The sequence below is a fragment of the Eublepharis macularius genome, chromosome 19 (genome assembly GCF_028583425.1).
Source record: "Eublepharis macularius isolate TG4126 chromosome 19, MPM_Emac_v1.0, whole genome shotgun sequence".
Taxonomy (NCBI): Eukaryota; Metazoa; Chordata; class Lepidosauria; order Squamata; family Eublepharidae; genus Eublepharis; species Eublepharis macularius.
This window is the reverse complement of record NC_072808.1, coordinates 712,716-740,266: the sequence shown is the minus strand read 5'-3', so window position 1 is coordinate 740,266 and position 27,551 is coordinate 712,716. Positions and strand designations below refer to the sequence as shown.

The window sequence follows — 27,551 nt, the reverse complement described above, 5'->3', positions numbered from 1 at the left end:
ATTAAAAACGTGTAAATGCATCTGTTAGTCACTTCTAACATACACAATAACAAGTTTTAAAAGCCTACACAATACAGTCGCCTGTCAGATACGTTCCGTGAGCATGCAGGGGTTTCAAGAAGACAGTTCTGTGCAAGAATCCTTTGCTTCCATGCAGGCCCTGCAGGATATTTCAGTCAGGCAAAGTGTGTGTATTATCATCTAATTTTCCTCCTTGGAAACGTGTTTCTGATAGGGTTGAGGAAGACACTTAAGTGCTTTCACATTTTTATATTTAAAGATACCCTACAACCAAAGCCTCATCCAGATATTTATTACTTCAATGCAAGTATAAAAAAGAAATTCCACCTTGAGACTGGTAAAATATAAAATATAGTATACAAATATTCAGAATTACAGATAAATACTACAATCCCCAAGAACTGTTTATAAAAACATGCCTTACGCAAGACTGATGCTTTACAAAAAGGTATCTCCAGTTGGAGATAAATTTGCCTGTTACTCACAAGCAGACACAAGGCAATACACCAAATTAAGAAGTTTGGCAGTTTAATTGCAAGAGATTTCAGTCAACATTTGACTAACGTTTTCATAAGACGTACAACATTTAGATAGAAATTAGAAGAATGCCTTAAATACGCCACCTACTGCTAAATATGAAACTGTCAACTGAAATAGCTCCTTAAAAACAGAAGCCATATACTGAAAGAATCAGGTTTATGCAGTATCACACTAGTTGTATTTGAACACTGCTGATGTAGATTTCAGGAGTTCACATTTGTACTATGAACAGCACCATTACAGGACATATATACAGCTTGTGTCTTTAAATAGAATCAAAATATAAACAGCACTTTGAATATACATTTAAAATGATTTCATATGTACAGAGGCGTTAATGGCATCAATCATTTTAAGGAAAGTCAGCTGCCAGACTGTTCAAAATTCCTCTTGGAAAATCACAGTGAATTCCTTCAAGGTAATGGAGAAATCTGTTTGACAAGAAGGAAAGAAGGTTTAGACATTGACAAAGGAAAAACAGAGCATTTTTGTCAGGAATTCAGGAGGCAGCGTTAGTAAAGTGAAGAAACTTCTTCGTTTCCCATCCATGCAGCTGATGCACCTCTGAAACACACACACACCGTTCAGCAAAGCTTACCTTCTTTTTGTTTTTCCTTGTTCTTTCTGCTTCTCCAACTTACAAATGTTGCGGAGAGTAGGCAGGTATTCCACTATATTGGCTTGTCTGTTGCTCAGACTGAAAGGAGTTCTACTGGAAAAGGCAGCTTTGATGATTTCCAACCTCTTCTCAGCTTTCTGTTGAATGCTGTAAAAGAACAATGCATTGTTTCTGATGCCATCTCTCGGTTAATGAGAAAGACAGCCCAGAAAATTCTCAAGCTTTGTTATGTGTGTGCATCTAGTGTACAATTAGCGGTTTGGGCTCCATGCATCTCTGCTCCATCCCCAAATATCCACAGAAATGCTATTCTTGGGAGGTCCTCTGTTCCCCAGGAGATACATTTCAGGGGGCATTTTGGGCTGCAGCAGGAGCTGAAAAAGTGTTCCCTTCCAACCACAGAAACACCACTGGAACCAAGTCACTGTTATATATCACGCAAGATTTCTGAAACTTTAGAAGCCAGTTCTAGTAGTATTCACATCTCAAATATACTACGATAGTTTTATAGCAAGGCAGTTAAATCGTTTTCCAAGATCATGCCAAATCCCTCTATCACTTCCAGTTACTTTAACGGCACATCATCCCAGTGGATGTTGAAACTGATGCAAAGTGGATTTGCAGGTCTTAGAAACAAAATCTATCACTCAGCTGTCACACCATTAAGACTGGAGACTAGCTATATTATTGCAACTGTTAATACAGAATACAGAATATTATCTGTTAAAGCAGAAACAAGATGATCCGAACCTGCACATGAGAAAACAACATTCAAGGTTATAATGCCAGCTGACTTGTTTTTAAATTTAGATCTTCCCCCAGTCATACGTCAAGAGAACGGCGGGAGCCTTGATTTTAAGTGCAAAAACAGCAGACGGCTGAAAATAGCAGGAAGTCCCTCCTGTCCCAGGGCTCCTCTCGGTGCAGCTTGTTTCCCTCTGACCTTTTCTCTTCAAATGAGCTCAGCTGGGGGGGGGGGCGGAATGCCCAGAAGAAAGGGCAATGCGCAGACAGGCACATGTCAAGACCGGGATTAGCCCTCACTGCCTGCTCCATTTACTCGTAAAATTAAGCCTTCCACTTTTTAAGTAACGGGGGCAGATACTCGCCAAAATATACAAATCTTGTATAGGTTTATATTGGTATTGCAAATCTTCAAATGTGGATTTCATGCACGTGTTGGTCATGTGAACAAGCATTAAAAGACCCTGGAAGATAATAGTTGCTAATGTAAAACAGGGCTTCCACTGAGACCAGAAACTTTATTACTTATGTTCAAGCAGTCCCTAAAAGCTATCAGGATATGGTATTAAACTTGATAACAGCAGCTCGAATAGTCTGCTAAATCTTGCAAACAAATACTTCCAAAGATCCAGTTATGGATTAAAAAAAAAATCAAGGAAATGTTTATAATATTAAAGCTAATTGCTGTTAACAAGGGAGCTGATGCACATCAACCCGAGTCATTGTGGAAACCTTTAAGCAAACAGTTGGGAAAAGAATAGCTGTGATGATTCTCGCTCTCCTTTTTAGCTTGACTGGTGGTTAACGAGTAAATATCTTGTAAATGTTGTTGAGATGCCATTTAAAGTATATTGTAACTTTTTTGTAAATCTACAACAAATTTGAAATACTTTGTATTAACGCATTTTTAGAAAAATGTAGTCTGAGCTAGGGAGAAAAAATAGTAAAACATTTAAACAAGGCAAAAAAAAAAAGGTAAAACTTTACAGCAGCCACACACTACCTTCAAACACTAAAGAAGACATCTTGTCTACCGCATCCCCTTCACCCAACACACATCAGAAGTATTATAAACTTACCTGGATTTCGTTGCCAACTGACCGAAGTGTAAATGGACTCGCTCTTTTGAAATACAGAGTGTAAGTTCTTCGAATCCATCCTTTCCAGCATTCAAACAGCTCTGCGTGGCTTTTGAAACGTCCTTAAAGCATTTGTTGAAGGCTAACGCCTCCATCATTGCTTTCAGTTCATTGCAGCTTTCGGAACTCCACCAATCTGTGTGTTCCTCGCTAAACTCATCAGACAGTCCATTCTTGATCTTGCCTTTTGTCCAAATAAATTCCTCATATTTACAAGATTGCTTTGATTCCTGATTATTTAAGCAACAGTCTAAGAGGGACATATTATCCACAAATTCAGTTAATGAGTTTAGACAATGGAATGCGTAAACCGAGCCTTTTGCTTTTGCTGCCGTTCCGCTGCTCAACGTGTCAGTGCTCTCAGTTGCAGGCTTCCGTCCTTGTTCTCCTTCAGAGCTTGAGCTCGGTGCTTCGGATGGCACAGTAATGAACTCTGAATAGTTCATCTCTCTCTCAAATAAGTCACTATCATCCAGTAAAGCCATCATTCTCTTGTGCTTTGTCTGTTTAGACCTTTTCACAGGGCTAGCTTCTTCCAAGCAGTTCCCATCAAGGGCTGTGTGATTTGAAAAATTCTCCACGATAGTTTTAAGCTGAGGATTCGCTATCTGAGCTGGTTCTGAAAGCACAGTAACTGGTAATGGTAAAATTAACTCAAGATTACTATAAATAAAGTCTATATTCTTCATCTGGAATTCTGCAAGGAGATGTATTAGCTTACACCATTCTTCTTTGGTTGTGATCTCATGCTGTGAAAAATGGAAATAAGTAATAATTACAAAAAAAATTCCTTTAAGGGATCTGTAGCCCACCAATTTCAAAAAACTTAAAAAGCATTCAATGTTGTTGTTTGCCCCCCCCCCACTTCAAAAAAGAACAACAGACCATTTTGATTAAAATTTTGGTCTATTTTCAAAAATTTTGAAACTCATAATAAATCAGTACCATTATAAACATACCTTAAGGAATGAGAGCAGGTCTTCTGAAGGCAAAAAAATGTTCTTGAGGCCAAGCAAGTTTTCAGTGCAGCCAGTGTCACACTTGGGAAGTTTTAAGAAGGGCAGCTCAGAGATTTTTGAGCTCGCTGGATCGTCGGTACAAGTAACCTGTTCCACGCCACACGCCTTCTTGTCTCCTTCTATACAAAAGGTGTTTTAAATTAAACACGTAAGAATGATAAACTATGATAGCTACATAGCAATCGCAATCATTTTCTTCCAAAGCAAGCAATTCCTAGCATAGTTTTAAGTACAACTAGTTCAAATACAGAATTTTCTCTATGGGATTGCTGTTTACTTCTACAAGTCCAAATTGCTCTTGTTCCAGCTTCATTCTGTCATCTTAACCACTAGCCTGTTTAAGCTGACTCCTTCCCCCCCACACAGCAGCTGGATATGATGAACTGCCTTTTGTGACAGGAGAAGGCATGTGGAAGGGGAAGGGGAAAGAGGGGGAGGCAGGCAGGCAAAAGATTTCATCCCATTCTGGCTCCTGGTTAAACTCGATTGACCCCCTCCTCCTCCCCGTTTTTGTAAGTATAAACTTGAATTTGTTGCATTTTATAATTGTTGTGAGTCACTTGGAGGGTTCCAGTTAAAAAGTGGGACACAAACATTCCACCTCGTTTCTATTTTTTATTTAATTTTGTCATTTATAGTCCGCCTTTCTCACTAAGACTCAAGGCGGATTACATAGTGTGAGATTAGTACAGTATGTATCAAGGACATTTCAATAAACAATGCAATAGGATATATCAATGCAAATTTGCAAAGACACAATGTCAGCAAAAATCCAATAGAGGAACATCTAAGTTACATTAGGTTATCAGTATCTCCCACGCAACCCCTCATTCCTGCAGAAGTTTCATCTTATTTACAGTTCTTATTCTCCAACCAGGGATCACATTTAGAAACAAATGTCTTCAATTTCAAAATGTATCTCAAACGGTGATATTGCGAACTAGAACTGCCTACTATATACTATTCAAAAATCTGAAGGTATTTTCAAGTAATCTGCAGAAGATGAAGGAGTGTTTGGTGGGGTGGTTAGTGCTGGACTGGGCTCTGGGAGACCCAGGTTTGAATCCCCCCTCGGCCGTGGAAGCTCACCAGGTGACCTTGAGCCAGTGACACACACTCCCCCCGCCTAACCTGAGGTTGCTGTGAGCATAAAATGGAGAAGAGGATAATGCTGGAAGCCACCCTGGGTCTCCAGTGGGGACAAAGGCAGGCGATAAAAGCAAAGTAAATACATAAAATAAAATTCAATTTTTTTTCTATTACTAAGCCATACTCACCGTGAAGCTCCATATTTTTTTCTTTCAGATAGCCGCCACCACTCCTAACCCAGAACTGTAAGTCGAGAATACTTTGTCTAATATCACAATTATTCGTAGTTAGCAAAGCAGCAAAATCCCCTATATCTGTTCGTAAGTTCTCAGCCAAACACAAAACCTGAAGGTAGCTTCCAATGTTTACCTGAAACAAAACCATTTGAAAATTAATGCTGAAAATAAAGTAACAGAGACGGATCATTTTGCATCATGGGTTCGATCTAAGCTTGCACATGGATCTTTCTTGCCTTCTCTTTCCTTCAGCACTTGCGCTTCATAAAGCTGCGGCAGAGAATGGTGGGCGGGATCCTTGGAAACAAGATGTCACGTGGCACAGGGAGCTGCAGCAAGAAGGGGAACTGGACAAAACCACCCTGCTTTGCATGAGTGGAAAGGCAGGCAAAGTTGTCTTCCTGCATGGCCATATTATTCTTAATGGTCAACCAATGCTGGATCTAATCCCATGGTAAGACACAGTGACTATTAGCTAGTGTTAGCAAGACTATGTCCATATCAGGGCTATATTTTAAACCCAATCCAAATTAGCCCAACATGCAAGTAAATACCTAATTTCTCGAAAATATTCCAGTGACTAAAAAATAATTTGGATACATACTGCCATACTTTCCGAACACTGCTGTCAGAGGAATAGTTATGAAATGGTATCACGACCCATTGTTCCTTGTACAGTGGAAATGATGGGACTGGTGAACAGCAGACCAGCACAGAGGTAGATTGTTCACAGCAGTACATTTGCAACACTGGTTCAGATCCTACAGAACTGCAAATGGAGTTCATGGAATTCTTTGCCACCTCCTGGCCTCCCGCTGCTGCCTCCTGCCCTTGCTGAGGGTTTGGAAGATCTTTGCAGCCAGGAGGGGCTGCAGCCAGGAGGGGGGCTTGGCACACAAACCCCAACCCTTGCCATGAGGTCTTCTCTGAATGGAATCTGATGGAACTGCTTGCCCAAGGGGGAAGTGCTACAGGATCTACTCTGGCAGACACTGCCTGAACAGCCTCGCATATTTTTATCAGGTTTATCCAAGTTAAAATATATCTACAGTGACTCATATGAGCAAATAAGTAGACTACAAAGTGCTTCCGTGCAATAAAGAGGTGAACAATTTTTACACAATTACTTACATATAAACTTCATGAAATTAAATTGTAATTGCAATAATAATCTGGACATGGGTTTCTGTTGCATTAAAGAAATCCCAATCTTTCATTCCAAAACTGAAGGACTTACCAAAGACGGTACAGAGAAGGTGATTTCCTCAAAGAAGCCATCAAATATTAAACTAAATGATGGATCTAAGGGGAAAAGATTTTTAGTTAAGTCTTTTAGAACTGGGTTGAGAACAACTTTTCTTCTCAGAGAAAATCAAAATATCTGGAACGCAGTATTAAAATGAAGCCTTTATCAATATTATAGATAAAAGTTACAAGAAGATACTGGAAAAAGGATAAAATTAAGGGGGGGGGCAGATAGACAAGGGGAAAAGCCAAACCAATTTGCTTCCCTATCCAAACAATTCCTAACTTGAGAGAACAGAAATCTAAATAAATTACTTTGGCTCGATCCCAAAGAACCGTCGGTAGAAGGAAACCCAAACTTGCACAAACATTAGCAAGAGTTTGCTCTGGATAGGAAAGTGCACTACAGGATGCGAAACTCTGGGACGGAGGAAGACGGAGGCAGAAAATGGGAGATGGGATACAGGGAGACCAGTGGAGTGGGCGGCAGGGAGAACTGAAGGTATAGCTGATTATGGCAGAGGGAAGAAAAGCTCATGCCGATCCCCCGACGAAGAGCTGCCAGGTTTTTCCAGCACACTCGCAAGCGGGATATGAAAGTCGTAGCCTTCTCTTGCTGTTACTCTCTAAGCAGTTCAGACTGAATGGCAGTCAAGATTTGAGCAGAAAAACAAACAGAGAGGGAAGGTTAAGCAACCTCCCCTTCCCTTTCTCTTTAAGACTGCAACATCCGACAACTGCTTTTGGTTTAAATTAAAGGGTGGGGAGAGTCATGAATACCACATGCGCTTTCAGACCAAATCTTTTTGAATGCAGTGGGACTTTCAGAATAACTATGCACATTATAAAGATGTCAGTTTCACTAGAGTCCAGGACATCTAAGGGCTACAGTATCGCCCTGGAATGAAACACTAGTCACACTGTACATTTCCCAAAATAGCAACCATTTAAGCCCCAAAATAAAATCTTCAAAGCACGTATTTAATATGGTTCTAAAATCGTCACAAGAGAGAACGTTTCTGAAATTACTGTTACTCACCATTGGTAGTAAGAACGACAGGTCTCTTAGTAGTGGTCATGAATGTCTTTATGGCATTTAGAAATCCAACATCTTCATCAAATATTATATCAACCTATGAGATGCGGAAGATGCTCAGTTACGCAATTGCTATACGAACTCCTGCTTTTGCTTTCCACTCTCCCAGTTAACACAGTTCAGGTATCGTAAAAAAAAAAGCCATTCAGAAATTAGAATTTAAGAATATTTTATAATATTTGGCCAATTTGGAATAATTTAAATTATTTGTTCATTAAAAATGATGCCTAGCTGTTCTCCATCAACGTCAACCAATTAAAGATTTAGGGGAAAAAATCAGCAAGATTTTAACCATTTGTTAAAAGGAGTAACTTTGGATATATTCTCCGCGTAACTTTCACTTCTTAAAGTCCATTTTTTTTTAAATGACATTTTATTAATTTGGGTTAAAAACAATAAATGACATTTTATTAATGTGGGTTAAAAACAATAAAAGTATGAAACATTTCCTTTAATTTGCATTGGGTCAAAGGAACTGTTTCGGAAGTACTACTGCCCAAAGGGGCTTTGCTTATTTTTCGAGCTCTACACTTCACTTGCGTCCTTGCCTTTCTCCCCAAACGGGGAGGAAGCCGCTCATCTCACACCATCCTGCTCGCCTCCATTTTATGCTCACAACAGCCCTCCGCAGTAGGCTAGGCTGAAAGTGTGAGCCTGGCCCAAGGTCACCCCGCAAGGCTCTGGGTAGTGCAGGGGTTCAAACTGGATCTCCCAGATTCTAGTCTAACACTCCACATGGGCGAGTTCAGAGGAGTCACGTTTTTCCTAGTGTTGGAAGTAAGTGTTTGGTAACAGATCTGAGCTGAACCACAGTTAAGTTATTAGGCTTGTGGGAATATTTACGTTATGATGCTGATTTGCAAAGGCAGAAGATTATGGGTCTAGTTTGTTATTTCCAACTAAAGCATTAGCCACAAATGCTACAAAGCATACAAGAAATAAAAAATTTGAAGCAAACATACAAGTAACGACGTACTGCCTTAAAGTGCACTATGAAGTTGTAGCGCTTTGCACCGTCTAGGACCCAAACAGAACTCATCACTACAAATCCTACCCGGCTGTGAAACGCATTGAGTTTCGCTGGGCAAGTCACTATTTCTTCGTCTAATCAAATTCAAGGGGTTACCGTGAAAGGCTGCTAGGGGCTCCCTCCATGGGATCCACAGACTGTCTGGCTTGGGGAGCCAAGTGGATGCTGCCATTTGTGAATTATGATTCATCCTGGTTGGAGCACTGAGTGTACCACGTCAAGTTTTACTTGAAACTAGTCTTTGAACTGATAACCTGTTTTTTGTGACTGAAGTTCAGCACAGACTCTTAAAGAATGAGTGCAGAATCGGCTTGGGAAAACAAGGCTCTGGTCCGTTTTTTGTTTGTTTTTCAGAGTGTGCAAGTGGAGGGGGGGGGAGCCTGGGCTGTCAATGGGCAGCACTGAATCTTAAGGTAAGCAGAATCTGTTCTGTACACTTAAAAACAGCAATGAAGCACATGGGCAGACAGGTACGTCAAGGATGTGTTAGGAGTGTTTCGTTTCTCTTTGGAGGCAAATAGTCAAAGCGGGTCACTGCACGAGCGCTTGCTTCCCTGGATGACACGGAACCGCTTGCTTGAGAGCAGAGGGCCTGCAATTACTCCATACCTCTTCAAAGAGGATGAGAGAAGTTGCACATTTTTTACTTGATTCTTCTTCTCCTGCTCCCCTTTTTATTGACTTCATCAGAACTTTATCTTCGGATAAGCTTTCCTTTCTTTCTGCACAGACAGAACATGCACATACAAACAGGAAAATAAAGATCCGGTCAAAACAACAGTGAACTACAAAATGTATCAGCTCTCAAAACTTCATTCGTGATGTCTGACCATATATACGCCAGAAGTGCTTCATACTTCCATTCCTTGTAGTTCAGATTTTTCAGTGACTGGCAAGTAATATTTTATTTATTCAAAACATTTGCATGCTGCCTTGTTATCCAAATAGAGTCCCTAAGGCAGGGGACATAAAAAAGTCTCTCTCCGTTGTTTTTCTAGCCGTCCCCCTCGTCTCTTCGTTCTCCACAGTCCCTCAGCAAACCAAGGGACTGCCTGGGCTCTTAGACCCGAGAGAGGGCGCGTAGGTGCAATCGTGTCAATTGCCCAGGTCATTTCTTTATTCCAAAGGTCACCTAGGGCGTTGACAGGAGCAAAGTAGCCTCAGTATGGAAGCTGAAGTCCCCCAAGACCGCCAGGAGTCTTCAAGTCAGTACGCCAACAGAATCCCAATCCGGTCTCGCACTCCCACTTCTAGACACACACTCTCAAAACTGGCAGAGTCTCGTAGAGGGCATCGAGCCAGGAAGACAGAATCCCAATTAAGATCACGGTGGCACCACCTCCCTGCCTGCCAGGCCTACGTTGATGCATCATTGAATACTGGGGGTGGGGGGGGGGGTGTTAATAGTTAGGGAAGGTTAACCCCTTCCTGAGCCAGGTCTTAGTGAAACGCGTCACGTCAGCTCTCTCAGCCAGGATTAGATCCTGGATGGGTGCTGTTTCGCTTGTAACTGACCTAGAATTTAAAACCAAAATATTATAGCCCAGAAGGATGTAATTGTCGCCAGCGTCACCTCGGCTGGGAAAAGAGCCAGAAATGGCAGCCGCTTGCCAATGCCTGCTGTCCCTTCCCTGTGCCCGGCTTGTTCTTCTCCCGTCACCATGTCTCACTCTACCCCACACCCTACTGAATATTTAGGCAATATCTGAATAGTCTGCTTCAGCACAAGCACAATTTCTTATTCCCAGGACTCACCTGGTCCCATGTGGTGATTAACAATCACCTCCAAGTGACCAGGCCCATCTGCTCAGCAGAACAGAGAGTCCTTCAAGCAGAACACACAAGTGTCGTTTTCCTTCCAATCAATCTTGAACGGTAGAAAGGAGGCAGACAGAGCCCCTTGCACAGCTAGCTAGTACAGTATTGCCCCACTTGAGGGCATTTCAATTATGCTGCAAGAGAATAAGACACTCAGCTTTCATCACCCTGCTTGGTATTAAAAGGAGGCTCGTTCTCCCCTCTAACTTAAGAAGCAGTAGGTCTAAAACGCAAAAGCTCTGTATGCAGCCTCCATAGTATGTTAATCAGCACATGGAACTTTATCCCCTCTGCCATTCAGAGACACACCTGCGATGATAATAATAAAATAGTAACATTCGATTTGTATACAAACACTCAGAGCCGCTTACAAAGTATGTTATTATTGTCCCCAAAACAGTCACCCTGTGAGGAGGGTGGAGCTGAGACCCTCTCTTCATGAGACCTCTTGCATGAGGACGCTCAAGTGAAGGGAGATGCAATGTGAGCTGGGAAGCTGAGTTTTAAAAGACAGATTGGAAGGCTTTCACCTTTCTAGAGCCCCCAGAGATCACTCTTTAGAGAGTTTATTTCATCTTTGCCTCTCCAAGGCTCTGTCAGTTTCACCTCCCCTTCTGGGAGGCGAAAATGAAATAAACCCTCTGAGGATCTCTCTCTGCCGAGGTGAAATTGACAAAGCCTTCTGATCTGTCTTTTAAAAGTCAGCTTCCCAGCTAACACTGTGTCTCCCGTCACATGAGCGACCTCGTGTAAGATGTCTCGTGTTGACTGTGAGAGGACTCTTGAAGAGCTATGACTGACCCAAGTCACCCAGCTGGCTTCAAGTGGAGGAGCGGGGAATGAAACCCGGTTCTCTAGATTAGAATCCTGCCACTCTTAACAACTACTCCAAACGGGGCCCATGACAGCAAGTGGGTAACTGGCAGCAGCACCAGCACTGGTGAAGAGGGGAGAGAGCATGGCCAGCAACTTCACAAGGCTGTAACAGAGGACGGCTTCTTGTGACTGACAACATATCCTGTGGCTTTTATTTTCACAAGTATGCACTATGATCAGGTCCCCCATCTTCAAATCAGCACATACAATGGATGATCAAGCCTACCTTTCTTGTTTCCTTGGTATTCCACTTTTTCTTCCTTACAAGAGATTTTGAAATAGTTTGTTAAGGTTTTGGGTGCCAAGCCTTGTTTTAATCCAACTCTTCTAGGTGAAACCAGAGGCTTCTTTGGAGAACATTCTTTTCTGGGAGAGAGTTTTCCTGAAATACGAGATTCGCTTTAGTGTAGAAAACACCAGCTTTCATATTATAATCCCTATCTACTTGGCATTATATAATTCCACGTCATTTCTAAGGAACTTGTCCCTGAAGCAACTTGCTGGAAGAACTGGCAAGTAGGGAGGAGGCAGCTAGTTCCGCATTTTCAGGCCATTGGCCCTTCAAATGGCAGCTGGAGATTAGCTGGAGGTGTGGAAGAGGCACCCAGAGAACCTCTAGAGAAGGCAATATAGTTTCTCTGTCCCTGGACCACATTAAAAACTTTTTGTGTCTGATTATTCTCTAGCTGAATGTACACAAAAAAGTTGAGAACAGCTTGGAGAGTCTTGTATCCCATTGTCATTTTCTACTTTCAGAAATCACTCCCCATCCCCCTACCCACGGGTTGGCTGGTAGAGATTAGGGGTGTGTACCCCAAAAAGATTCGGGTTTCCTGCTTTGGGTTTATCCGAAGCGGGGAAAGAAGTCGGGAAAACCCGAATCCCAAATGTGTATGCTGACAAACTATTGAATAGTTCAGTGACTTAGTATTATGAAATCTAACTACACATCAAAATATGCTATTAGGTTTATTGTGTGACTGTTTTTCTGACTAATATATTTTGTGTTATTTGCCACAAAGCTTGTGTTTTCTGTTTAACTCCTTTTCAGATAGCAAAAAACATGTGCTAAGATGACACAGGGCGCATCAGCTTGCAGTTCTCTCTCAAGTATTGGGTATAAATTCCAATTTTGCTTGCAGAAAACTACGGCATTTGTAACTTTTAAATTTCGTAAATATGTCAAATCATAGGCTACATAATTTATAAAGGATGCATTTTATGTTGTTAAATCAATAACATAAATTTAAGTTTCATAAGACAGTAACTATTGCATGTATCTCAATTTCCCCCCAAATTTCCAGGTTTTTTTCTCCTTCTGGCTTCAAAATTTCCGGAAATGTTACATCTCTGCATATGCCCCCTGTCAAGATTGGCAATATGATACTGTAGCATGAAGATGTGTATCTTCTAACACAATAATTAGGAGAGTCAGTCAGAGGTTTTTGTATTTGTATTTCAAGTTTCCTCAGCGCTACTCATGGCAACATATATAGGACTAGGCACTCTTCCGTGCAAGCACTGACCAGACTGTTTAATTTTAAGCAAGGCTGTTGTTTCATGTCCTTCCAAATCCACGGCCCTCTAGGGCTACGACTGAGATTTTCCTATGTAAAAACCAGGGAGAGTATTACACAGCGTATAACTTCTTTGGTTATTAACTGGGGCTTTGAAAAACTGCTCTGGTTAGTTTTTCACTACGTACTCATAAAATGAAGAGGCACCTTACTTGGAGATTTAGTGCTGTTAAAGAAACAGGGCTTATGAGCATTTACACCTTGCTTGTCCACCTGGTGAGACTGAGTCGCTTCCTTCAGTTGAGAAAGAATTTGCCTCCCGCTGCGTTGGCAAGAAGCATTCACTTCAAATATCTGCAGGAATATGATTAAAACATTAGGTGTCACATCAACATTACTTTGAATTAGACAAGTATCTATCTACGCAACACAAACCTTGAAGCCAAGTTCTTGTGCACAAGCATAAACCGCTGCAGTCTTTCCGACACCTGGTGGGCCAATTAACAGCATGGTATTGCACAGTTCAGTGTCTTCATCGCTGTATGATCTGTCATCTTTAAAATCCATGCTGTCTGAAGAGTCTAGAAAATTAAATCTAAGTCTGTTTTATCAGCTCTTGCAAATCGGAAGAGAAACACACAGTGTGTAAATCTAGAGGAATGTTATACTTCTATATATGCTATTTTACTTACTCTAAAATGTAAATCCCACTTGCTAACCTTCACTGGGCTCTCAAAGTTCCTCTTACTAAAATTCCAAAATCTATTCCTCTTAGTATTAAAAACATTTAGTATTTCTAGCGTACCTTCATGACTGCCACTTTTTTCTTCCTTTTGGGCTCCATTTTCTTCCAAATAAGCCCTTTTTTTCCATTCACTCAGCCACCTAAAATAAACAGGAAAAGAGTGCTGCATGCACTGAGAGGCACAGTGAATGAATAAGTCTGCAGTTTACTCGAGCTGAACAAAGGAGAAGACTGCACACACCAGAGGCAGTTTCAGTTCTGACACCCACGTCCCCTCAACATGGTTAAGAGATGGGGCAGCAGGTTGCAATCTCTCAGAATTCCCCCTCCTTGTATGCAAATTCCATCGTCTTCTCCCTGGTCAGTATGAGCAGTGGTACGATACTATGTCTGGCTATTATTATCCAGAACTAACTTTAGCCAGAGTTTGCAAACCAGCGCTGTACATAATTATAAGTGTGGGGAAAGTCAGATGACGCAACAATCATTTTATAAAATAAATGAATAAACATATTCAAAGAAGATCCATCATTTCCAACCTGTATAGTTTTTTAATTGCTGCAGTGTTGCCTAGAAGTTCATTGGAGTTCTGTGGTTGATATTTCTCTGTCCAGAGCACATCTTCATTGGCAGAATCTGCAGACATGAAGACAGAAACTATCCATTTCAGTAATTCTCTCCATCATATAAAAAAAATCAAGACTTACCAATATACTGTTTGAAAATGTATTCAAGTCAAAAGAATTAAAGAAAAGTCTACCAGGTTTATTTTGGGGGGGGGGGAGGGGGAGGGGGGAAGAGTGTAAAATAAATTGTGAACAGTTTTTAAATTTGTAATCTTTTTTAACTGTGCGAGACCATCACTATATCCTTACCATAATCAACGTTCAGCAAAGAGCTTAAAAATGTCTTCAATATTACTTAGATCCTACTAATTTTAATAGAATTAACTTTTAATAGCTTAATCTACATGAGGGGTAAAATACATTATTGTTAGATCTTGTCTTAATTTTATATTTTGACAAAACAGACACAAGCTCAACCCCTCACTCTAAAGTAGTCCTAATCTGGCAATATAAGCCTGTGCCTATAAGAAGCTACCAGTTTACTGTTTCTTGTTACACTGTTAATAATGGCTTTTGTTACACAAGCAAACATTTGTAAAAATGTGTTTTCTCGCATGTAACAAATCATACCATAACAACATTAGTGGCTTGGACCAAGGATCCTGTAGAAACCATGTGTGTTATGCACCCAGTTACCTCCTGCCCAATTTTTAGCACAGTGTGATTCCTAAAACCAGTTTCCAAGGACTGGCAGATCGTGCAGCTTTGTGTGGGATGCAAACAGTGCCGGTGCGAACGGTTCAGCAGTCCTATTCCCATCCTTCACAAGACCCATCTGTGCAACAAAATCTTCAGATCCAAGTCCCTGCGTTCACATATTTAAGTAAACCATTCTACTAATCTCATTGAGATCCAGGCTGTGATCCAATGAGATTCTCAATGGATTAATAAATCCTCACGCTGGTGCTTCTTCACAAAACTACACACGAATTGTTATGTGGAACATAATGAATGATTTTCTGCTATGGCTTGGATCCCACGTAGGTTTCCACAGGCACAAGGAGGGGATTTTTACCAATTACTTCCTCCAGCAGGAGAACTCCAGTCCCCCTCCCGGAGCTATTCCTGGGCACCTCCCGCATTTCAGGGAGGAGGGCTTCTGTGGGAGGGAGAACTGGTGAAAATCACCCCCTTCCTTGCACCTGTGGAAATCAAGACAGAGGATCTAACCCGATGATAACGGGACCACTTCCATATTGGGTGAAAGGTCAACTGTTACAAGTATTTACATCTAAAGTTTTCTAAAGCATAACAAGTTACCAGAAACAGAACTCTCTTCCATGTTCACATCACAGTCTTCTATTGTGATAATTTCTGATGCGTCAATCTCATTTGTGTCCATCGTGTGGATTTTATTTTCCATGCCTGCCTGTTTTACACACAATTCTTCGGAAGCCGTGTCAGACAGTTTAGCGTCTGTTTTTTCTATTTGTTTCCTTCTTTTGTGTTTACGGTCTTCCGTTTTTCGTTTTCTTTTGGTCTCTCTCCGACTGTCAGTTTTTGTGTGTGTCTTGGAAATTCCAGCTTCAGTTTTGTTTACTAGTCAGAGAAAAACAAAACATGTATCATGTTAAACCACCAAGTCTTGGCACTTATTACTATGACTTCTACCACCTAATCCAGGCGCATGGTCTACTCACAAAGGCTCTTGATCCAAGGCACCGTGTGTGCTGTTCAACACTTGTCAGCGCCCTCTTCCACTGGCAGCTCTGATATTTTTTTTTAAAAAAAGAGATACATCCAAAGGTGGGTAGACCCTCAAGAGCAGCACCCACAGAGGTGCCAGGAGCTGCTGCGGCTGCTGTACATGCAGAACCCCATCAGCTTCTCTACAGCCTAGCCAAAATCTTTTAAGTTATATAAGCATGTAGGTTGCCACCCATGGCTATGGTCTAATTTCGGTTACATACACTGCTAACCTGGTTTATTATTTTCAGGAATAACTTGTTTTTTCAAGAGTAGATCAAAAAATCTTTTCGCAGGAAACTGGGGGTTAGAAGACTTTATCTCTTCCAACAAATAATTCCTCTGTGTTTCAGAAAAAAATGGTCGCCAGCCAGATGACTGCAAATAGAAAAATAACAAATGTTACTGTAGGAATGAAAAACAGAGATTAGTAGCATGCAATAAACATAGGAAATCCTCTAGGCTGTTCAATTGTAAAATGTAATTTGCATAAAAGAAAGTTATTTTAATAATTCATGAAATAAATTCGACAAAAACCTGCCAGAGTAATAAAGATTTTCAAAATACTAACCACAATAATTGCAGAATCTGTGCCATTAGACTGTGCTTTTAAACTTGAAAATTCACCAAATGAGAAAGTGCGCTGTGCAATGCCAGTTACTTCAGAATTCTCTCGCAGACGAGTTAAGAGTGGGCAAGAGGGTGGTGCCAACCTCCACATCAAGCACTCTACAAAAGAATAAAAGCTCACTTGATAGGATTAATATATCAACGTCTGTTGATGAACAACTCAAGTGAAGAACTATTATGAACAATTCGCCAGGCTGTTTGCAGAGATAATACTACAAAAGGAAGATGCGTTCAGCCTTAAGAGATGCACTGAGATTTGGTCCTTGAACAAAGGAACCCGACAGACTGATCCCTTAGGCTTAAAAGTTGGTACATTAACCCTGATGCAAAACGCCTACATTGCCAGTTCACTGCTACCCCAAGCACTCCCAAGCCTTCTAAACTGTTCTTTGTTCACTCTGCCCTTAAAATGCGGTCTCTCATGATGGTCCTTCAGGTCTACCACTCTCTGGATGCAATTCACATCCGGGAAAGGATAAATATTAGCCCTAAGACACAACAGGCCCCCATTTTTTTAAGTATACTTATCAACATTAAGTGATGTTGATTTTGGTGGCAAGGAAAAGTGGGGAATACCAGTTTCTTATTCCCCCCACCTCCCATCTCTTTCCACATTCCACACACATTCTCTTGGGTCCATTTATTTTCCTCAATACTCTCCAAAGCGATCATTTTCATGATTCAACAATCCCAACAGAGTTTTAAGATTTGCCTTAATTCATAATGCTGAAGTATTTGTTTTGCTTTTGCAATGGAAGAAGAGTGCCAATAAACTCTTCCCTAAGGTAAAAAAGATCTAACATACATTCACTGCTATAGCCCCAAGTAATCAATACCTACCATCCTTCTGCTGCACGTGGACCACTGTCGGGAAGCAGGCATTAGCTGCCGAATACGCTTCCAAAGCTGCTGCCTTCTTTGCCATTTGCCTTCTCAGCGACTCTGGCAAACCACTCATTAAAAATGTACGTTTTGCTTTGAACTGCTCGTCATCTTGAGAGTTTTCAGATTCATCTTCACTAAGGGAAAAGATAACCAAAAACAGCGGTTAAATGTTTAGTATTAATATATTAATAATAATAGTAATCAGTTTCTTTACTGCAATGACTTTCAAACTGTATACAGGGCTATCCCGGAAGTTTATCAAAGATTCTCCATGAGAAGATTAGTAATGAAGTACTCGCTTCCCAGAATGAGAGCTGGCCCACCATTATCTATAAAGTTGTAATCTGGCTTGAGTCTCATGGAGAAATGCAGACCACCAGGAAATAATAATAAATAAATAATGAAATACTAATCTTCCTCTGCACTATAAGCCATGAAGGAAGAAGTGCTGGGTGAGTTCTAGAATGCGCTTACAGTTCACATTGGACGGAGGCAGAAAGATTCCCCAGCAAAGAAGCTGCTGTGGGAAGAAGTCTGAAAGCCACACTATGTTAGCAGACACATTTACCATTGCTCAAGAAACACTATGGTCTCCCCTCTGGAGTTTATGACCAACATTACTACACAGCCTAATCGCGCTGCTCAAGGATCCCAGCTAACTAAGCTAGTACTACAGGAGTCTTATGCAAAGTCAAAAATCGATGAAGGAGCATGGGCTTACAGCATGAAAAGTTCTCTGCAACAGCCTCTGGGAAGAAACGGCAAGAAAAGATACTTCCACTGCCCTAGGACAGCCAATCAGTAGGGGCAGTGTAAAGTAGAACAGGCTCAAACTGGCAACTATAATAACAACAACAACAAAATAACATTCGATTTATATACCGCCCTTCAGGATGACTTAACACCCACTCAGAGCGGTTTACAAAGTATTATTATCCCCACAACAAAACACCCTGTGAGGTGGGTGGGGCTGAGAGAGCTCTGAGAGAGCTGTGACTGGCCCAAGGTCACCCAGCTGGCTTCAAGGGGAGGAGTGAGGAATCAAACCAGTTCTCCAGATTAGAGTCCCGCACTCTTAACCACTACACCAAACTGGCTCTCTGTTAGCCAAACTATTAGCCTCAAGATGCATATATTTCAACAGGAGTGATTTTGATGGTTGTTGTGGGTTTTCCGGGCTGTATTGCCGTGGTCTTGGCATTGTAGTTCCTGACGTTTCGCCAGCAGCTGTGGCTGGCATCTTCAGAGGTGTAGCACCAAAAGACAGAGATCTCTCAGTGTCACAGTGTGGAAAAGATGTAGGTCATTTGTATCTACTCAGGAGGGGTGGGGTTGAGCTGAGTCATCCTGTAAGAGTTTCCCAGGGTGTGGAATGCTAATGACGGGAGGCTTCACTGTATCCTGAGGAGGTTCTTTTGCATATGGATTGGTACTTGATGTGCTAATCTTCTCTGCAGGGCTATTGTCAGGGATAGAATGTTTTGTTGGCCTGGTGTTTTTCAGAACTGGCAACCATGCTCGGTTCATTCTTAAGGTTTCTTCTTTCCTGTTGAAGTTTTGCTTATGCTTGTGAATTTCAATGGCTTCCCTGTGCAGTCTGACAAAGTAGTTGGAAGTGTTGTCCAGTATTTTGGTGTCCTGGAATAAGATACTGTGCCCTGTTTGAGTTAGGCTATGTTCAGCCACTGCTGATTTTTCAGGTTGTCCAAGTCTGCAGTGTCTTTCATGTTCTTTTATTCTTGTCTGGATGCTACGCTTTGTGGTCCCGATGTAAACTTGTCCACAGCTGCAGGGTATACGGTATACTCCTGCAGAGGTGAGGGGGTCTCTACTGTCTTTTGCTGATCGTAGCATCTGTTGTATTTTTCGGGTGGGTCTGAATACTGCTTGAAGGTTATGCTTTTTCATAAGCTTTCCCATCTGATCAGTAATTCCTTTGATATATGGCAAAAACACTTTTCCTGTGGGAGACTGTTTTTCTTTGGTTGTTTGATTCATCCTGGGTTTGATTGCTCTTCGGATTTCATTTCTGGAGTAGCCATTTGCCTGAAGTGCGTGGTTTAGATGATTAATTTCCTCATTGAAAAAGTGCGGCTCACATATCCGTCTTGCACGATCCACTAATGTTTTCATTATGCCTCTTTTCTGTCGGGGGTGGTGATTGGAGTTTTTGTGTAGGTACCGATCAGTGTGAGTTGGTTTCCTGTAGACCTTGTGACCTAACTGAAAGTTTGCTTTGCGGATGACCCAGGTATCCAGGAATGGGAGTTTTCCCTCGATTTCTTTCTCCATGGTGAATTGTATGTTCAGGTGGATGTTGTTGAGATGATTCAAAAACCCCATCAATTCTTCCTCCCCATGGCTCCAAATGATAAATGTATCATCCACAAACCGGAACCATACACTAGGTTTGTGGGGTGCTGATTCTAGAGCTGTTTTTTTCAAAATGTTGGAGTGATTTTGCTTTCAACTAGTCTTTTGCCAAGGTGAAATTGCACTTGGGGGGGGGGACACACAGGGGTAACGTCTGAGTTAGCACAGGTTTCTCACTCAACTCTCCACACTCCACACATACACTTCCAACTCTGCACCCACACCACACACACACTTGTGCTGGTGTCACTATGCCAGTGTAGAATCCACAGCACAGGAGGATTTAGGATCACTTGGAGATCAGATCCCCGTGTTCAACAGCAAATCAACAGCAGCGAATATACAGCAAAAAGATGCAAACTTTGCTGCTCCATTTAAGTTTAGAAATGCAACACTTTCCATAGATCATTTCACTTTCCTGTAAGCCTACAAGCAGACTCACCTGCTTTCGTCAGAAATCCTGATGGTTTCAGCTGCGGACTTCTGAACTTTTTTCCTGATTAACGAAGACACTTTTTCTTTGCCTTGAGAAAAATATAGAGCTAGATTAGCATGGATTTTAAATAGTCAGCAGTATAGCCATAGATCCTTGATAAAACATTGACCTAAAAAGGCATTTAACCTCACAAAAATTGGATGTTTCACATTAACCAACGAATGAATAAAATACTTTTACCTATGTTTACATATCTACAAAACAAGTTAAAAACTCTTCATGATTAAGATACAGTTAGTGCATGAAATATCTACAGTAATTAGATTAAAATTAGTTACCACTAGTTTTAGTTGCCTTTGTATTTCCAGCCTTTTTGCCTAAAACATCATTCAAATTTTGAAGAATCTTTTGCTTCTCCACCACTTCTGAAACAGTAGTAACATTACTTAGACTTGAATCCAAAATAATCACAGATTCCTGAATACAAACAGAATACAAAATATTCATTAAATGTTACTATTAGAAATATTTCTGAAATACTGACAAGAAAGATTGTTAATTCCCCATGTATTAAAACCCGTGCACATGGTTTCCCTTTCACTGCATTGATCTGAATAGATTTCTAGAAGAGATTTCCTAGCCACTTGTATAAAACTTCTCTTAAAAATAAATATATTTCCCATTCATTTCACTGATGGATGAAGACTCACCCAGCATCTTCAATTAACATTTGGAGCTTTCCCTGACAAGGAAGTGAATGAGGAATTTCATGCTTGTACAGCACTCAATGCACACACTACTGGGGAGATTTGGGCAAGGTTGACATGCATACTATATTTGTTGCTATTATAAAATCTCTACTACTGTTTTTTAAAATCCAACAAATGTGGCCCTCTCTATAGAGCCAGGGTAGAGCGGGACCAGATGCCCCGCAGTCCATGATCCCAAGGCAACTGAGATGAGTTCCTATTCAGCCTTCCATAAGCTGCTCCTTCATCCTCAGTTGCCCGTCTGCTACACAGGAACAGCACAGAGGTATCACAGGGACGGAATCTGGATTGAAATGTACATTACACATTAAACTGCTATAAAGCAGATAAAAGCCATTAATATTTTCAAGAACACGTGTTGTTTTCTCTGAAAATTTCAACAGAGCTATTGTAACTTTTTGTTCACTTGCCATTTAGTTTTACAACCTAAAGAAGACTAACATATTATGTGTGTTACAGTACATGTTCAAACTCTGGTAAATACTGACAACCACAAATTTTATAATTGTGTCATCTAAATATGATTATGAACTTTGAGATGGATCCAAACTGCACCCTGCACAGAGAGAAGGCACTTCTACACACGCGTATGTGCTTATTTCAGCTTTCATGTATCTTCCTGCTACCTGCAGTGCACGCACACCCACCTATTTCAGAGGGTCCCCTGACACTCAAAAGCAGCTTTGGAGGGGGACCGAATGAGGAGGCAGTAGATCTGTTTGCAGTACCTGGATCCCACCCATTCACTAAGGTATGTTTAAAAAATGAGGATATGTCACGTGTACACATATGTAAAAAAATTATTTCCCTAGAAAACAAAGCCGAAGACAGTATTGTATAGCCTTCACGTTGCCCCACAAGCTCATTAAATAGGTCTGTTTTATAGCCTCGCTGAAAGACGCCAAGGGAATTTTAGATATCTACAAATTCACTTGAGTTTGTGAGCATTTACACGTGGGAACTGGCATTCATCACATTTCAGACATTCAGTATAATGTCTTTGTTAACAAGGAAAACAAAAGCTTCCAATGAAGCTCATAAGGAAACATTAACACCACACGTCATTTCAAACGTTCATACTACAAGACAGCAAGTTAGAAATAAAACTATTATTAAATAAAGCAAATGAAATGCTATAAATAAGCTGACGTTTGTGGACTTACTTCTGTATTTTGTAGCCTTTTCTTCTCAGCAAGAGCCTGCTGTCTAGAAGAGCGTCTTAGAGGCGGGTATGTCTCTTCCATAATCCTCGCCTTGTTTTGCTGTAGAGCCTTTGCTTTCTCAATCAATTTTTTGGCTTTGGATATATTGTTACATGTAGCATTCATCTACCATCAAATTAAAAACAACCAACCAAGTGTCATTAGCAGGCAAATGCTGTATATTTAAATCTGCAGACACAGGAGAACGTTTTAAAAGCTACTTGTGGTATAACGTGAAAACATTTTAGAAAGCATGAAACCGATTGCTTCTCTCTTGGCAAGGAAATCAGGTATCTGGTCTGGCATCTCTCAAGGACCCTTTCAGGCAACGTTGTCCTCTTCAGGGCCTCTTTATGAAACAAGCTCAAAGGCAGGTCCCAGGCCATCATTTCCTTATTAATTTCTGTAAGCTGGGAGACCCAGTATTTGTTTTAAAGGAGACTTAAACACAGGATGATAGAGATGGCCTCTCCTAGTTCAGGTATTACACTGGATATGCACTGAAGCAGGCTGGATGGGATGTGGAAAATCATGAGCATCGTACTATTTCTGGAAGTACTTGGAGTTGAAGGAGAAAAACAGCATCACCCCAACAGGACATCTGCTTCATAACCTAAGTATTCTGATTATCATCTTAAGGGACTGCAACAGTTTCCCCCCCCCCCCGCCCGATTTTTTCTCCATAATTCTATTGTACCATTTTATTATCCAAAATGTACCCTCAAAGGCTTAATTGCAGTCTGTTTCAGGCAATACCTTTATACTCTGCTGTGAAAATCCTTCAGATGTACTAATTCTGGTGAATTTCATCCTGTATGTAAAGTAAATCACAATACAAGTTTTTTTAAAAAACAAACAGCTACAGTAAATTTTGCGCTCTCTGACCATTTCAACATCATTCTGTTATAGATGGCAGATGCAGAGTTAGTAATAGTGGGTAGGGGAAATAAAATGTAACCTATGACTGCCAAGTTAACTGTTATGTTAGTATTCTGACTAGCGCAATGAATGTAAATGATCTGGTATCTGCTAGCAACTTTTCTCATTTCATTTTTTCAACAGATGTGTAGAAAAGATTTGTTAACTCCTAACATTTGCCAGATTTCCAGATGCAGAACAGACTTTGGAAATATAAATAAAAAAAACTGGATGGAGGAGCATCCCTGATATCAGGAGATATCTATACAGCAGCATAACATGCGTTCATATCCAACACGTATAGACTGCATATGCACAGATGCCTACTATTAATATAGGATTTCAATCATACATACCAAACCTACATTGGGCATATTCCTGCTGGCGCTGGAAGTGGGGCCAGTATCCTCCATGGTGGGGATGTGGGGAACAATGGTTTACTTCCCCACATCTCCACCACGAGATCAGTGCAAGCCAGTAAAGTTAAATACATTCAAAGCTACCACTGGAAAAACTGTAGTACTAAAGCAGAGTGGCTTTCGTTCTAAAATGATCTTACCTTATTGGGCTCTTTGAATCAGAGGGTTCCGTCATCACCTCAGCCTTATACAGGTCACTTTGATTGAAGGAATTATTTTTTGCTTTGGGAGTAGAAGCCTGTAGAGGGCTATCTCCTGGTGTATTTTCAGTAGCAGCCTCTGAAATGTTCACTTTTTCTGGACTAATGTTTATGGAAGCTTCACTTCTCTTTTGCCGCGGACTTTTTCTCAATCTGATCTTTTTCTGATGCCATTTGCTCTGCGTCCCCGTTGTAGTTGTTACCTTAATCTGATTATTAGCATTACTATTCTGGTTTTCACTAGTATTTAAATTTTTCATCTTTGCTTCTAATATCATTCTTTTTCGACTGAGCTTGTTATTTTTCACTCGGGCAGTAAGATTTCTGCCAGTATTAGAACAAGAATCACTACCAACACGATTTTTTGGAACTTCATTTTCTAGTTTTTTGTCAGAAACCTCCTCACTTCCTTCGATTTCTTCTTTGAGTTTGGAAGAGTTTTCTCCTACCTCCTTCTGTTTACCAGGTCCTTTCTTAGCTCCATTTTTTACTAGGTCTGATTCTGGCTGTTTAAAGGCTTTCATGAACTGGTATCTTTCTTCTGCAGTGCATTTTGACTTCACAGTCTCTGAACTTAGAGATTCTAACACAGCCAAGTCTAACTCTTCCTCTGCTATCACAACATTAGATCTTCTTTTCTGGGTGGTTTTCTTAGTAATCGCCACCTCTGGAGTGGATAGATTACTTCCTCTTTTAGCTGCTTTGGTTTTTTGTTTTAAAAAGATAGAGGCTATTTTTCGAGAAGAGAGAGATTTTGGAGGGACAGGATGAATTTCTGCAAGGACAGTTACTTTCTTAAGTGGCAATGGCTGAACAGTCTGGCAGCTGATAGTTTCACCCAATGCAACCGAACTGTCGGGTGTTTGGCCTTTTGAAATTTGGTCGACTTTATTTTCTCCTTGGCTTTTCAGAAAGTCTTCAAATGATACAGTAACTGTACTATCATTTAATTGTAGTGTCTCATGTGTATTAGTCTCAGGTCCCAAAACACTTGCTATTCTTTTATTTTCAGGCTCACTGATAGACACAAGTTGTATCTCATTAACTTCTTTAGACAGTCCATTTAGCTCAGTTTCAGGAATAAAACTTTCAGGGGCATCTGTCTCATCCTTCTGCTTCCTTTTCTTAGATCTTTTAAAGTTATTATTTATTACTTTCTTCTCTATCTTCCGTTTTATTTCTTCATCTTTGCTACTGATATTGTTGGGAAGATTTTTGCTGCCATCATTTAACATTCCTTCCACATTGGGACCAAGCAATTCAGGAGCACTGTGACCAATTAAATTCATTTTCAAGCCGTCTTCCTTTGGACCGCATTTTTCGCTTTCACCATCGTTCGTGTCAGGCACAGCATCATGCTCAAGTGTTCTCATATCCTTTAATTTATTATTTAAATTACATCTTTTCCCTCTCCTCTTAAGTTTTGTCAAAGGCTTTGAAGAAATTTCCAGAGATAATAGATTTGTCTTACTTTCCTTCTCTGCCACAGGTGAAGCAATCTTCTCATTAGAAGGGGATGTTTTTTTAAAGTAATCCATAATATTGCTTGATTTGGGTGGTGACAACACTCTTTCAACATTTTTTGCTAATGGTGAAAAATAGTTTGTAATTGCTTTAACAGAAGGGTCATCTTCTCTCCTTTTCTTACATGGCTATAAAACAAAAACAGAATTATATATAAACAGTTGCAGTTTGCTTTAAAGTGCATTTATTCTTACTTATCTCCTTCCTTAATCAGAACACAATTCAGTTCACATTTGTTATGCTTATTATACAAAAATGATGCATTATGTTCCTCGACTTTTATACTTGGTTCATTGCTGTGATGGGGCTAGCCATGATAATCTTTAAGACACCACAACACTTTTTATTGGGTGGGGAGATAGTATACGCTGTAATGCACATCAGGTTAGCCAGAAGGGGAAGAGGACTGTGGCATGCTGCAATATTGGAAGAGAAGACATCATTCTTCATCAGTGGTGTCTCTGACTACTGTGGCCCAATCTACAGGTGTTTTTGCACGAGCTGGGTGAAGAAAGCTGCCAGGAAGAAAATGGATTCATATGAAATGTGGTGCTGGAGGAGAGTTTTGCAGATACCATGGATGGTCAAAAAGACAAATAAGTGGGTCCTAGATCCAATCAAGCCTGAATTCTCCCTAGAAGCTAAAATGACAAAATTGAGGCTATCATACTTTGGTCACATCATGAAAGGACAAGATTCTCTGGAAAAGTCAATAATGCTGGGAAAAGAGGAAGACCCAAAACGAGATGGCTGGACTCAATCAAAGAAGCCACGTCCTCCAGCTTGCAGGATCTGAGCAAGTCTCTTAATACAGGACGTTTTGGAGGTCTTTCCTTCATAGGGTCGCCATTGGTCGGAGGCGACTTGACAGCACATGACATACACAACAAATATGGAAACTTCCTCCTCTGTCCCAGTAAGGGTATTTTTGATCTTGTCTAGCCTGTTTTGGAATGTCTCATATCAGTCATAACTTATATTTAGCTTTTAAACAGAATACGAACACAATAAAAGGGGATAAAAGTGACAGTGGGCAATTGGGTCCCAAGGCAGCAAAAAACAGCGTGGTAACAGTACAGGAGGAGCAGCTGTGTGTGGCATTGTGATGCAGGGGTTAAAACACAGGGCTAGCAATCTGACCAAGAGAGCTGTGGTCCTCGAAAGCTTATGCTGCAATAAAGTTGGCTGGTCTTGAAGGTGCTGCTGGGCTCTTTGCTGTTTTGCAGGTACAGACGAGCACGGCTCCCTCCTCCGGATCCAGGGCTGGCAGTGAAGAGGCTCCATCACGCTGAACCGTGGGTCGGGTTCTCTCTCTCTCTCACCTACCTGACCTACCTGGCAGAGCTGTTGTGAGGAGAAAGTGGGGACGCTGCGGGTTCTGCCCTGAGCGCCGCGAGTCTTTTGTCCCCCGAGCCCGGCCCGCCCCGCGCGGAGCCCCCCGAGCCCGGCCTCTCACCTGCGCGTCCCCGTCCTTGTCGCATGGGGAAGCCGCCGCGGCCATGGCCCCCCTGCCCACCATCCGCTCCGCTCAGCCCCGGCAGGAGCTCCCGGCCACCGCCGCCATGAGGGCCCTCCGCCCGCCTCGCCTCTCGCCTCCCTCCGGCCGCCCGGCGGGGCCTGTCAGGAATTGGCGCGCGAGGAAGCCGCTCAGCGGAACAGAAAAGCGCGCGCGGGACGGATTTGGAGCGGAGGGGCGGGGCGTGCTCGGCGGGAGGCTCACGTGACGAGGGAGCCGGTGGGGAGAGGCGGGCGCTGTCACGTGAGCCCCCTGGCGGGTCACGCGCTTCCCCTCCCCTCAGGCTTCGCAGCCGCCGAGAGCCGTTTTCCCGCCTCCTACGGCGGAGGGGCGTGGGCGGGGCAAGGCAGGGGAAGAGAGGCGGCGAGCCAAACGGTAGCCCGGAGAGGTCACAATAGTTCAAAGGGCGACCTGCCTTCCGGCTCTGTTGTTGGAACGCCTTGTCGTTATTCCTGCTTTCCAGCCCCAGCCACTCCCCCCAGCAAGGCTTCGCACGCGGCTCTCGGTGCCACTCCAGGACTAAGCGATTGCTGGAACCAGAGACCTCGCCACTATGTTGTACTGGATTCCTGCTAATGCTGTGTCTTTGTGAACTTGTATCTATTCACCCTATGGCATCGTTTATGGAAATG

The 27,551-nt window shown here is 41.6% G+C and overlaps 1 protein-coding gene across 1 annotated transcript; it reads right to left on the bottom strand.

Moving 5' to 3' along the window:
• Positions 1 to 532: 532 nt before the first annotated feature.
• Positions 533 to 26,931, bottom strand: ATAD5 (ATPase family AAA domain containing 5). Its single transcript, XM_055003959.1, has 23 exons — positions 26,860 to 26,931; positions 23,820 to 25,531; positions 23,099 to 23,153; positions 22,304 to 22,468; positions 20,709 to 20,847; positions 20,377 to 20,458; positions 17,517 to 17,695; positions 16,618 to 16,775; positions 16,280 to 16,424; positions 15,621 to 15,899; positions 14,274 to 14,370; positions 13,795 to 13,874; positions 13,425 to 13,570; positions 13,202 to 13,343; positions 11,699 to 11,854; positions 9,388 to 9,500; positions 7,692 to 7,785; positions 6,645 to 6,709; positions 5,360 to 5,540; positions 4,023 to 4,201; positions 3,004 to 3,812; positions 1,160 to 1,327; positions 533 to 992 (listed from the first exon to the last, which is right to left on the bottom strand). The coding sequence occupies exons 1-23, from the start codon at positions 26,920 to 26,922 to the stop codon at positions 914 to 916; spliced, it is 5,286 nt and encodes a 1,761-aa protein (XP_054859934.1). The 5' UTR covers positions 26,923 to 26,931; the 3' UTR covers positions 533 to 913.
• Between the last annotated feature and the right edge of the window lie 620 nt (positions 26,932 to 27,551).